The following is a 14,008-nucleotide window of genomic DNA, read 5'->3' on the forward strand; positions in this document are numbered from 1 at the left end:
TGTGCCTCTGTTTCCTCTTCCATAAAATGATAATAATCATACACAGCTTGTAGGGTTAATGTGAGGATCAAATTAATTAGTGCACATAAAGACTTAGAATGGAGCCTGGCACACAGTAGGAGCTCAGCAGTGTTCATGGTTTCTTATGGCAATTTCTTGTCCTACCTGGTCTAGGCCACTGGCAGCTGGATGGGCCTGTGGCGGGAAGACCACAGAGGATGGAATCAGTGGGTCCCCTGGTGCTTCTAGGTCTTAATTCTCTTGCCCAGACTCAGCAGAAAGGGTCTCTGGGTACCTCACTCATCTGTATCACCCCGGGCTCTCCACCTTCCATCTGCCCAGAGACTTGGGGTTTCTGGCTGCCTTCTGGGTCCCTGACGCTGTGGAGAGTAAACAGGTTTGCAGCCACCCACACCTGAGTGAAGTTAAATACTAGTTATTAGACGCAGGACTTTTGGCCAAGTTACCAAAACTCTCTGAACCTGACTTTCCTCATCGGCAGAGAAATTAACACCTTCCTGCAGGGTTATTGTGAGAATTCATTCATTTGTTCATTCGTTTGTCCCAGAAACATAGATGGAGCACCTGCCATGTGCCAATCCTGTTCTTGGCCCTGGGAACACGGCAGTCGGGGGAGGGGGTGCCAATGATAAATGGGGTAAATCAGTAGAATATTAAGCACAGTAGTGAGTGGTAGGCGCTAAGGAGAAAGACGTTGAGCAGGGAGGGGAACTTGAAGTGTGGGGAGAGGAGCTGCTTACATTTTTAGATGGAGTGGCTGGGACGGCCTCCCCACTCCCCAGGAAGGTGGATTTTTAATAAAGGCCTATAGGAAGCCAAGATATTTCTGGGGGAAGAACATTCCAGGCTGAGGGACCAGCAAGTGCAAAGGCCCAGAGGTGGGACTTGGACCCTCAGGGAACAGCAGAGAGGCACAGAGACTAACGGCAAAGGGAACGGTGGCCAGACAGGCCGAGGGGTCAGGCCATGGGGAAGCTTTTGCTCTGAGGGAGATACGGGGCTTGGGAGGGTTCTGGGCAGACAGGGACCTGGTCTGACCCGTGCTATAAAAGGATCCCCCTGATGGCCATTTGAGACAAAACAGACGGGGGTTATAGGTAGAAATGGAGGAGAGACCAGTCAAGAGGCCATTGAGATCATTCAGGTGCGGGGTGCTGGCAGCCTGCATCAAGGTTATGGTGGGGAGCCTGAGGGCGATAAGGCATGGCTGGATTCTGGGTAAATTTTGAAGAGTGAGCCAACTGGGTTCATTGATGGAGCATATTTAGGGCATGAGACAAAGAGAGGAAGAGCCAAGGGTGGCTCCAGGGGTTTCACCCGAGGGACTGGAAGGATGGGGGCCACCAATGCAATGCAGGTGTGGGAAGCTCTGGAGCTGCGTCGTGGACAGGCTGGACCTGAGGTCTCGGTAGGCATCCAGGTGGAGAGGTGAGGAGGCAGATGCGGCAGAGCCCCACGCTCAGGGGCAGCCTGGGCTGAGTATAGAGATCATGAGAGCACATGGGCTGGGCACAGAAATCATGGGAGGAGACCAGCACAGAGCCGGTCTGGGCGACCGCTTAGCCAATGTGAGTTCCTCTGTTTCTTCAGTCAGTCATAGGTAGTGGCACCTGGGAGGCCATCAGCTCGGAAAGCCCTGTGAAATCCCCGAGATTCGCCGTTCTGGACCTGGAGAAAAAGAAGTCGTATGTCTTCAGAGTGCGAGCAGTGAATCAGTATGGCCTGAGCGATCCCTCGGAGCCCAGCGAGCCCATCGCCTTGCGGGGCCAGCCAGGTATCCTTGTGATGCAGTGGGGTCGGGGAGGAGGCAGGCCAGGCCAGGCTCAGGACCTGAAGCTGCAGGGACAAAGCCCTGCCCACTTCCCTGTCCCCACTCCCTTCTACCCATCATGAAGCTGAAAAGCAATTTGATCTCAGGCCTGGGGACTTTTAAGACATCAGAAATCACATTTCTCTGGGCAGGAGGCTCATGGAGGGAGAGAGCCTTCTGCCTTTTTCCAGATCAGCAATGCATGGGTTACAGAGCACAGGTGGGTCCCGCACAGCAGCTGTGCAAGCAAGTGGTCCCTCTGTTCCACAGGTCTCTGGCCTGCCCCTAGATCCTGTAACTCACTCCCAAGCAGCCCCCTGCTCCCTGTCTGTTGGGGGTTGAGCTGTCCCACCTGAGCCCTGGCTTACCAGGCAGGACACCGCTCATTTGCAGCACAACAGGGGACCTGGGAGAGTCATTTCCAAGCTGCACACCTTGCTGTCCTCAACTGGCAAACGCATTGTTCTAAAGGGCCTCATTACTGCTCCCACCTCTGGCTCCTTCGTGAGTCTCCCAATTGCAACTCCATCCTGACCCCAGCTTCCCAGGGCTCCCATCTCTGAGGCCTCTGGATTCTGAGGTTCTTTACCCTCTCATCAGATTCCCTGTAGCTGCCATCACAACCAGCCCTTTAAGGAACCTTGCTACAGTGCCACCTATGCAAGAAAAGCCTGGTTTACTGAAGGTCCCATTTGGGGAAGATTTCAAAGTTCTAGATTTGTTCTGCTTCAATAATTTAGAGGGGAAAAAATATACACACATGCGCACACACACACACACAAACACACGGCACATATGAACAAGTTGGTGAGCAAGTGGTGTTTTTCTTTAATTCTGGTTAACATTTGGATTTGTTTTGGGGCCTGGCCAGTGAGCAATTAGTCATCAGATGTGGACAGTCTCCGGACCATAAACCAAACTTAAATTGTACCAGGCAAGGCTCTGGTATAATTCAGAAAGGAAGGGAGAGCAGGGCTAGAGATGAAGCCTTCAAACAAGTGAGGGGTGAAGACCTGGGATAGGTAGGACCCTTAGGAATAAGAAGAGAGGAGAAAAAATGGAGCAGGTCAAGGAACAGAAGCTTGGAGGAGTCCAACGTTTGGGGGCCAAAAGAAAATAGAGAACCACCAAAGGATGTGTAAGGAGTTTAGAAATAAAAAGAGAACTAGGAAGATCATGCACCTGCCATCCATCAGTCCATCCATGCATCCGCCCATCAGTCCATCTATCCATCTATTCATTCATCTACCCACCCATCTATCCATTTATTCCTCCATGTATCCACCTGTCCATCCATCCATCCATCCATCCATGCATCCATTTATTATCCATGAATCCACCTGTCCATCCATCCATCCATTCATCCATCCATCTAACCATCCATCCATCCATCCATCCATCCATCCATCCATCCATCCATTCATCCATCCATTTATTCATTCATGTATCCACCTGTCCATGCATCCATCCATCCATCCTTCCATCCATCCATCCATTCATCCATTCATCCAACCAACCATCCATCCATGCATTCATTCAACCAACCATCCATTTAACAAGTTACAGTAGCCCCTACCTCAAAGAGCTTAGTTTCAGGGAGCCATGAAAATCAGTAGAGAAATTTCAAGGAAAGAAAACTGAGATTAAAGATAAGGACTGAGGAAACCTGTCAGATTTGGTGACTTTTGAGTGAGAGAGAGTGTGTGTGTAAGGATGAATGAGTGAGTATGCTTTTGTGCTTTAGTGAGGAAGCAGAGATGCTCAGAGGTAAGGGGAGAGAGGACTTTTAGGATACACTTCTGGGCCTAGGGAAGAGTTCCCAAAGCCCCCAGCAGGTCAGGAATTCATGCACCTTGATTGCTGTGGGAGCTCCTTCTGGCCTCTCCCCATGCTCCTCCCCTTCCCCAGCCTGTCAGAGCCACAGAACTCAGCCTTCTCACTCAGCCCATGTTTCTATTTTATAGCTACCCTCCCTCCTCCAGCTCAAGTTCAAGCTTTCCGAGACACACAGACCTCTGTCTCCCTGACATGGGATCCCGTGAAAGACCCAGAGCTCCTGGGTTATTACATCTACTCCCGGAAGGTGGGGTCATCTGAGTGGCAAACAGTTAACAACAAACCCATCCAAGGCACCAGGTACATCTGCCCACCCGTATCAGTCTGTTCTCACGCTGCTATAAAGACATACCTGAGACTGGGTAATTTCTTTTATAAAGAAAAGAGGTTTATTCAGCTCACGGTTCTGCAAGCTGTACAGGCTTCTGCTTCTGGGGAGGCCTCAGGAAACTTATGATTATGGCGGAAGGCGAGGGGGAAGGAAGCATGTCTTACATGGCAGGAGCAGGAGAGGGAGAAAGAGCAAAGCAGGAAGTGCTACACACTTCCAAACAAGCAGATCTCGTGAGAACTTGCTCCCTATCTTGACAACAGCAAAGCGGACATCCTCCCCCATGATCCAATCTCCTCCCACGAGGTCCCTCCCCCAACACTGGGGATTACAATTCAACATGAGATTTGAGTGGGGGTACAGAGCCAAACCAGATCACCCCCCTTCCTGCACCAGGCATCCTTGAAAGGGGGCCATAATGATAACGAAGCCCAGCATTTCATGGTATTTACCCTGCGCCAGGTACTGTTCTAGCATTTTTCATACATAAGGTCATCTAGTTCTGCCCGCAAGCCTAAACGTGTAGGACTATTATTTTCATTATTTTACAGATGAAGAAACTGAGGCGTGGAGAGGTTACATAACTTGCCAAAGCCCCTGTAGCTTAGTAAGTGGCAGGACTGGGACTTGAACCCAGATGGTCTTTTTCAACAAACCTTGTTGAGAATGTGCTATTTGCAGGACTCCATGGATAGAGATGACCATGCCTTGGTCTCATCCCTCCAGGAGCTTAAAGCCAGAGAGAGGCGGGGAGAGCAGAGCAGTGGAGAGCTTTGGAGCCAGGGAGGCCTGAGTTCAGGCTCCATACCACCCCTCACCCTTTCTGTATCAGTCAGGGTTCTCTAGAGGGACGGACTAATAGGATAGATGTATATATGAAAGGGAGTTTATTAAGGAGTATTGACTCACACAATCACAAGGTAAAGTCCTACAACCGGCCGTCTGCAAGCTGAGGAGCAAGGAAGCCAGTTCGAGTCCTAAAACCTCAAAAGTAGGGAAGGCAACAGTGCAGCCTTCAGTATGTGGCCAAAGGCCTGAGAGCTCCTGGCAAACCACTGGTGTAAGTCCCAGTCCAAAAGCTAAAGAACTTGGAGTCCAATTTTCAAGGGCAGGAAGCATCCAACATGGAAGAAAGATGAAGGCCTAAAGACTCATCGAGTCTCATCCTTCCATATTCTTCTACTGCTTTCTTCTAGCCACGCTGGCAGCTGATTAGATGGTACCCACCCATATTGAGGGTGAGTCTGCCTCTCCCAGTCCGCTGACTCAAATGGTAATCTCCTTTGGCAACACCCTCACAGACACACCCAGGAACAATACTTTGCATCCTTCAACCAATCGAGTTGGCACTCAATATTAACCGTCACCCTCTCTGAGCCTCAGTTCCCTCCTCTGTAAACCAGGAGGGTGGAGCCACATTCCTGGCCTCTTGACATTCCAACTCACACTCTACTCTGAGGTTCATTCCTCATCCCCTGGCCCTGAAAGACCCTCATCCTAGCAGGCACAGTGAGTCTTGGGGCTTCTGGGCTGGTAACTTCTCTTGATATAGGAGCTCTGTGCGGGAGGGGGCTTATGTGATGATACATCTCCCTTCTCTTTCCCTCAGACAACTGACCAAGCCCTGAGCACACCTGACTGGGCTGCCCTCACCCTGGGCCATGAGCCAAGGTCATCTGACCAAGGAAAAGGAACAGACCCAGTGCCCCACTAGTCTTTGGTGCCTCACAGTCAGCTGTGAGGGGTCCCTCGTAATTTGTTACCAGAAACAGATAAAATTCCCAAGTTGGAGAATAATCAGGTTTTGACAAATTAGCTCAGAGTCAAGCTTATCCCTAGAAAAAGACTTCTCCCCTGACTTGCATTCAGCTGTGCTTCCCTGAAGGGGAGGGCAGGGGTTGAAGGAGAGCTGGCATGAATGGGGTGGCATGACCAGGAGAAGTGGCACACAGAGGTGAAGGTGGCATGCTGCTCTGGCATGTCCAGAGAATTTGTCCTACATGTGCATGTCATCTGTTACATGTGTCATGACTGGAAAGAGGCTAAACCCTGCTGCCCAGGAGTTGGAGCCTGGGGCAACAGCAGAAAGGGAGCTAAGTTGGGCTGTGGTGGTCCAGGTCACTGTGGAATCATCAGGCTCCACAGAGCCTGGCTCACAAAAATGTCTGAATGAATGAATGAATGAATGAATGAATGGTGGGTGGGTGGGCAGGTGCTGCCCTGGTGCTCAGGAGACCTGGCTACCATCTGGGCTGAGCCCCTAATTGGCTGTGTACTCTTGGCCATCTCTCCTGCTGTGGTAGTGCTTCTCTACTTGTAACATGAAAAAACTGGATAGTTTCACCCCTCAGGGCCCCTCCAACACCCAAGATTTTGTCCTCATCTCCAAAAGAGGGATAAGTAACAGCATCTTCCTCAGAGACTGTTGTGAGGAGCACCTGGTGGATAGACATAAAGTGAGTGCCAGACAAGGGCACGCTGCTGTCGTCATCATCATCATTGTCATCTGTTGTCAATGGGGTCTGGTCTGGGGAGTCATCCCAGCCTCCCCTGTTCAGGTGCTGCCTGACCATCACCCCCTTCAGTGCTCCCTCTGTCCCATAAAGGCATGTTCTCCCTTTAAAGGGACTTGTCCCCAAGCAGAGAGCTTGCTGCTCTGCCAGCTGTCAACACTTGATGTGATTTAAGTCCTGGGGACTCCTCAGGGACCACTGGCTGAGAGGAGCTCCCTGCAAAACAAGATTTGCTCTAGGATAATGTTGATAGGTGAAGAGAGAGAAAGAGGTCCACAATTTGGGTCTTATCAAGAAGGGACAGGATGAGAAGGACATTTTTCTCTAAGCCAGAGCATCCTTGCGTGTTTCTGGATGACAGCTCTCTTTGAGGGCTCTGAAAGGACTCCGTGTTTTTGCATCACAGCATTAGTGCAGGTATTAACAGCCACATGTTCTTTTTCAAGGACAAAGCCCAAAGTCTTGAAGATGTACCATGTGGCGCTGGGTCCAGGGTTGGCTGCCTTTGCTTTAAATTAGAACCTTTCCTAGCATATTTGCGTTTTAAGGGTGGATCTGGAAAAGCAAACATCCTTTAAAACCCTTAGGTCTACCCCCTCCATGGTGTCATCTCAGGCATTGCCATGGGATCAAGGGCAATATTTTTAGGAAGAATTGACCTGGAACCTTCAAATTCTACAACACTGGTGACCACTTATTCCACAAAGTTGTTCTGGAAAGTTTGCAAATGTCTCCAGGCTGTTTGTACATCCATGAAAGCTGCACATTTCTCTCCCAGGTTTACAGTTCCCGGGCTGAGGACGGGGAAGGAGTACGAGTTTTGTGTCAGGTCAGTCAGCGAGGCTGGGGTAGGTGAGAGCTCAGCCGCCACCGAGCCCATCAGGGTCAAGCAGGCTCTGGGTGAGTCCAAGGGCAGGTCCAGCCTGCAAACCTCCCTGGGCTGGGCAGGGAGCTGGGGCTCATAGACCACAACTTGGAGGGCCCAGTCCTGGTGGCCAGTGGCACACACGCCCTCTGAAGGAAACTGGAGCTGGGCCTGGCTGCCCTTTCCTTTGGGAAGGAAGTAACCATGGCTTGAGGCCATGGGATGAGGCCTGAGCAGCTCTAGGGGGTGGGGAAGCCCTCAGACCCAGAAACCTGAGGCTCCGATGCCCTCCTGAGGCACAGATACTGCTGGCTCAGGGAAAAACCCCTGGAGTAGGGCGGGCACCAACTAGGGGAGGCTCGTCGGCTCCCTCAGGCCCCACTGTCCAATCCAGCCACCCCTAAGGAGCAGCTGTCCTCACCTCCTTACCTCCCTGTAGCTACCCCGTCTGCTCCATATGGCTTTGCCCTCCTGAACTGCGGGAAGAATGAAATGGTCATTGGGTGGAAACCCCCCAAGCGTCGTGGAGGTGGCAAGATCCTGGGCTACTTCCTGGACCAGCATGACTCGGAAGAGCTGGACTGGCACGCAGTCAATCAGCAGCCCATCCCCACCCGGGTCTGCAAGGTAGGGCTGGAAGGTGGCCCCAGCCTGTGTCATGACTTGTTTAGCAGCGACCAGAGGGCACTGCTTGAGTCTTGGAGTCTGACAGAGTCTGACAGAGGTCTCAAGTTCCCCTGCCTCAGCCATCGAGATCATTTTCCAGTGCAGACCCACCTTGAACAGAACTGTTTAGGGCCACCAAGCTTGAGCTGGGATTGCTTGAGCTCAGGAGTTTAGGAGTTCGAGACCAGTCTGCAACATGTTCAAAACCCTGTCTCTACAAAAAATACAAAAATTAGCTGAGTGTGGTGGCACACACCTGTAGTCCTGGCTACTCGAGAGGCTAACACGGGAGGACTGCATGAGCCCAGAAGGTTGAGGCTGCAGTGAGCCATGTTCATGTCACTGCACTCCAGCCTGGGTGACAAAGTGAGACCATGTCTCAAAAAATAAAAGCAAAGCCCCCACAGATCCCCTGCTCTGAGTCGCTCCCCCACCACTGCTCCTGCTCCCCATCCCTCCCCCAGCCTCAGCCTCACAGTTTGTGTTTCTGCTCTTCAAGGTCAGTGACCTTCATGAAGGCCACTTCTATGAGTTCCGTGCCCGGGCTGCCAACTGGGCAGGTGTTGGCGAGCTGTCGGCACCCAGCAGCCTGTTTGAGTGCAAAGAGTGGACAATGCCCCAGCCAGGTGAGAGGCCTTCAGGCCTGAAGTCCAGTGCCTGCCCTTCCCTCCTTCCCCAAACCTACCCAATGAGATGAAGGCCGCCACACTCCTCTGTGCATTCAGGCTTGTGCTGTTTGTCCTGCACCCCAGGCCCCTGGCCCTTCCACAAACCCACTCTATAATTCCTGACATGACACAAAGGGAGTCCTAAGCCTGCCTTAAAGGACCCCTGACCTGGGCCATCAACTGGCCCTGTACCCCCAGCACAAACTATTTCCCAACTCGAGACCCTGCCTGCTTCTGGCCATAGACCAATCTCCAGCCCCAAAGGTGCACTGCTAGGGTGAGCAGTGAGTCCTGGTTTGCCTGAGATTTTTAGTTTCCTACTGAAAATCCCAAGTCCCAGGAACCCTCTTAGTCTTGGACAAATGGGCAGTTGGCCACCTACCCACTGCTCCCATAACCCTGTAAGCCTTCTCACAAATGAGCCCCTCACCTCCCACCGAAGAAGGAGGATCACACCCTTCCATCATTTTGTTCAGCTCAGTTCTGTTTTCTACACAAAACCTCTACCTCAGTGGCAGATAACTAAAACATATGATGCTTTCGACAACCACAATTATAAACAACTAATATTTATTGGGCACTTACTAGGTACCAAACACTTTTCATAAATTATCTCACTAATGCTCACAAAAGCACTGTATAACAAGAACTATTACTATCCCCATTTTACAGACGAGGGTACAGGAACAAAGAGGCTAAGTATCTCGCCCAGAGTCCCCATATCTGGAAAAGGTGGAGTTTCGACATGAACCCCAGAGGTCTGACTCTAGAAGTTACACCCTTGGCCCCGACACTAAACACTGAAGCACTTTAGAAGAATTAATGCTGTCTGGGATGGGGCTGGGGAAGGTCAGGGAAGCTACTGGGAGGAGGGGAGGCTGAGCGCATTTTGAAAAGTTAACCCTGTTTCAGGCCCAGAGCCAGGTTTTGTCATGATGCCAAGGTTGACCCGAGCTTGGTGACACCCAGAGCAGGCCCTTCCTGGCTTGACTGTGACTGATGGATTGACAAGCTTGTTGACTGACTGCTGGGCTTGCTGCCCACTTGGCTGGCTGCCTGGCTGCCCAACTCACACATCTCTGCCCATCTCTCATTTGTCACAGGCCCCCCGTACGATGTACGGGCATCCGAGGTGCGGGCCACATCCCTGGTGCTACAGTGGGAACCCCCACTGTATACGGGGGCTGGGCCTGTCACAGGTTATCACATCAGTTTCCAGGAGGAAGGCTCTGAGCAGTGGAAGCCGGTCACCCCAGGCCCCATCTCTGGCACCCACCTGAGGGTAAGTTCTTATGCCTTCGTCTTCTGACTGGCCCTGAGCCTTCCCTGCCACTACAGCATCAGAGCTGGAATGACCTCCAGACATCACTGCCCTCACTTAATGGCAGCAGAAGACCAGAGAGGAAGAGCAATTTACCTAGGGTCACACAGCAAGTTGGAGGTAGGTCTGGCTGGCTGGTGCCCATATCCCGCTCCATGCTAGGCAGGCGCCTCCCTAAAGACTCACTTGCTATCAGCCAGGTATATCAGCATTTGCACATGCATATCCCTTGACCCAGGAATTCTGCTTCTGAGATTGCATTATAGAGAGGTAATTAGGCAAACGTGCAAAGATCTAAGGACAAGGATGCTTCTTGTAGCCTTGTTTATAACGGCCCAAGCTGGAAACAACTTAAACGTCCATTAGTAACGGTGTTGTTTAAGTTAATCACAGTGTACCTTAAAAGTAGAATCCTGTGCCAGGCAGTATAAAGAATAAGGCAGTTAAAGGAACAAGACGGTATAAAGAATGGAGATGGGCAGGGCATGGTGGCTCATTCCTTTAATCTCAGCACTCTGAGGAGGCCAAGGTGGGAGGATTGCTCAAGCCCAGGAGTTCCAGACCAGCCTGGGAAACATGGAGAAACTTCATCTCTAGAAAAAAAAAAATAGCCAGGTGTGGTGGTATACACCTGTAGTCCCAGCTACTCGGGAGGCTGAAGTGGGAGGATCACCTGAGCCCAGAGAGGTCCAGGCTGTAGGGAGCCATGATCGTACCACTGCACTCCAGCCTGGGGGACAGAGCAAGATCCTGTCTCAAAAAAAAAGAATGAGGTGGACCTACGTGCATGTATTGACACAAAAAGATATCCATCCTATGTGGCTAAGAAAAACAAAGCAGAATACAGAGTAGGATATTTATATGTGAATAGCATATAATATATATAACCTGTTATATATAACATAGATAAATAAACATGTATGCAGATACATGTTCCTTAATTTAAATGAGAAACAAACTCTAGAGTCTTTGGCTAAATGAGAAGTCTAGCAGAATCACTAGTTTTGTTCTGGAGTGGTGGTTGTTTTAACTTCCACACGTGCAAGAGGTAAGGAAATCACAAATACTCTTCTCCTGGCCTAACCAAGACAACTCACAAATACTTAGACATATCAGGAAACAAAGATGTCACTTGAAGCATTATTAACAGACACAAATTGCTACCTTAGACAACCAATCAGAATTAGACTTCCAGGTGACTGAAGGCCACTTTCACAGGCCATAGCATCTACACCTAAGGCCAGTGTGTCTCAGGGCCTCCTTTATTTGAGGAATATTTGTAAGAATGTGATGTGGATTAGTTTCCATTTTCTGCAGCCCTAGGGAAAGGGGAAGTATTTCTCCAGCCCATTTTCCTGGTGCTTTTCCCCACCAGGCAGGAGGATATGCAGTTTTCAAGCCCATTCGTCAACATTTCACTAGGGAGCACCCAGAGGAAAGAAGGCTGGCTCAAGAAGCCCATAACAATGGGAAAGAATAAGATACTAACCAATAGGATACGGTGCATGTCCTGTTTCTACATGGATTATGTCCTTGTAAAAGTCTAAAAAGATTTTGGCTGGGCGCGGTGAGTCTCATGCCTGTAATCCCAGCACTCTAGGAGGCCGAGGCAGGCAGATCTCCTGAGGTCAGGAGTTCGAGACCAGCCTGACCAACATAGTGAAACCTCATTTCTACAAAAAAAGTACAAAAATTAGCCACGTGCAGTGGTGCATGCCTGTAATCCCAGCTACACAGAAGGCTGAGGCAGGAGAATCACTTGAACCTGGAAGGCGGAGATTGCAGTGAGCCGAGATCACACCACTGTACTCCCTGCCACAGAGCAAGATTCCATCTCAAAAAAAAAAAAAAATCTCTGAAAAGACTTTTACCAAATGGTTCATTCTGGTTATCTCTGGGGGAGAGCCTGCCAGGGACGCTTTAGTCCTTCATTTCATGTTGTGCTTTATCACTTAAAGTGTTTCCCAACAAGTGTGTGTTTCTTTTATAATCGGAAAAAATTAAAATACATTCATTTTACAAAAAAAATGAAATTAAGGCCATCTCAGACAGAATCAGGGAAGATGAGCCTCAGCCAGGGTACTCTGCTGAGACCTTGAGGTCTTCATCTATATGAGTGGCTCGCCCCCTCCGCATGTAGGTTGGCCCAGGCTGGGGCGGGACAGCCTAGGTGATCTGGCACCAGCTTCTGCATGTGGACAGTTGGCCACCATTCAGTCAGTCAGCCACTGGCTAAACATTTCTTCAGACCTGCTTTAATGCCAGGCCTGGACCAATTCCTAGGCATGGGAAGCTAAATGAGTCACAGTTGTTGGGTAGCAGGCAATAACAATACTGTGTGATAAATGCTGCAATTGAGGGGGTCTCAGAAATTCTGGACGCTCAAAGGAGAAGGTGAGAGGTGCCTCCTAGAATCCATGCATCTGCTGAAACTGGGTGATGAAGCACAGGCTACACTGGAGTGAGCCAGGAGGGAGCTGGGACGGCATTCCAGGCAGCGTGCTCAGCAAGGGCAAAGGCAGGGAGGTGGGAAATGGCGTGATGGATGTGGGGACGCTGAGAGAGTGTGGAGTGAAGGGGACAGATGGAGGGGCAAGAGGACAACAGGCTAAGGCCAGGTTAGGAAGACTATAGGTACTCGACCTCAAAATTTGAACTTGACCCTGAAGGCCACTAAAAGATGTACACATCATCAGATCTGCAGAGGGAAAGACAGACTGGGGGAGAAGAGTCCCAGGGCAGAAACGCCCTTTAGCAAACTGTTGGACTACCCCAGGTGAGGGGAAACGAAGCCTCAATCACAACTGTGGATGGGACCTGGAGGAAAGTGGCCACATTTAAGAAACATTAGGGAGGCCGGGCGCGATGGCTCACACCTGTAATCCCAGCACTTTCAGTGGCCGAGGCGGGTGGATCACCTGAGGTCAGGAGTTCGAGATTAGCCTGGCCAACATGGTGAAACCCCATCTCTACTAAAAATACAAAAATCAGCCGGGCATAGTGGCGGGTGCCTGTAGTACCAGCTACTTGGGAGGCTGAGGCAGGAGAATCGCTTGAATCAGAGAAGCAGAGGTTGCAGTGGGCAGAGATTGCGCCACTGCACTCCAGCCTGGGTGACAAGAGTGAAACTCTGTCTCAAAAAAAAGAAAAAAGAAACATTAGGGAAATAAAACAGATGGAACCTGGTGATTGGTGGAGAGGGCCCAAGAAAAGGATGGCAAAGACAATCCCCAGGTGTTGAACAGCCGTCTTTATCACACGGAAAGATGAGGGACACAAGAAGGGAGAGGGTTTTCTTGTTGAGCATGGCTCCTGCACCCTAGGGCCCGAGTTTCAAGAAGAGTCACTGCTGTCCTCAGTGCTGGCTCTTGCCCTCTGCCCCCAGGTTTCCGACTTGCAGCCAGGAAAGAGTTACGTGTTCCAGGTACAGGCTGTGAATTCAGCTGGTCTGGGGCAACCGTCCATGCCCACCGATCCCGTGCTCCTGGAGGACAAGCCAGGTAGGAGTGGCCGGAGAGGCCAAAGCTCTGCCACTGGGCTACGCCGTCGGGGACGGGTGGAGTTCAAGGGAAGTTGGGAGAAGCCTGATGCTGTGCTAGGCCTCACACTTCTCTGGCCCTCCAGCAAGCCCCTGAGGGAGGGGTCATCATCCCACATTGACATTGATTTTATTATAGCTCAGAGAAGATCAACCAGGTCACACGCTAGTGTATGACAGAATCGCTCACCTCTCCCAACTATAAAGCACATTTTCCTTCCATTCTTTTAATTATTCATTCATTTAATAAATATTTGGTGATGCGCACATTGCACTGCGAATACAGGAGTGAATGAGAAAGTAAGATCCCTGCTCTGATGTAGGGGTGGGGGGAGCAGAAGACAGTAAACAAGTAAACTATTGCATGAGGAAAGCGATTTAAGATAGAGATAAGTGCTTTATTATAAAAGAAATAAAACAGGGTGATAGGATGGGACAA

The 14,008-nt window shown here is 50.5% G+C and overlaps 1 protein-coding gene across 1 annotated transcript in view; it reads left to right on the plus strand.

Annotated features, from left to right (window-relative positions):
• MYOM3 (myomesin 3) overlaps positions 1–14,008 on the plus strand; it is a 57,752-nt gene that overhangs the window by 24,128 nt on the left and 19,616 nt on the right. The window contains exons 15-21 of the mRNA XM_024253074.3: positions 1,612–1,795; positions 3,796–3,967; positions 7,290–7,411; positions 7,816–8,003; positions 8,542–8,668; positions 9,814–9,992; positions 13,417–13,531. Coding sequence (XP_024108842.1) covers positions 1,612–1,795; positions 3,796–3,967; positions 7,290–7,411; positions 7,816–8,003; positions 8,542–8,668; positions 9,814–9,992; positions 13,417–13,531 — 1,087 coding nt within the window. The remainder of the gene's footprint in view (positions 1–1,611; positions 1,796–3,795; positions 3,968–7,289; positions 7,412–7,815; positions 8,004–8,541; positions 8,669–9,813; positions 9,993–13,416; positions 13,532–14,008) is intronic.

Source organism: Pongo abelii, chromosome 1 (assembly GCF_028885655.2).
Source record: "Pongo abelii isolate AG06213 chromosome 1, NHGRI_mPonAbe1-v2.0_pri, whole genome shotgun sequence".
Lineage (NCBI taxonomy): Eukaryota > Metazoa > Chordata > Mammalia > Primates > Hominidae > Pongo > Pongo abelii.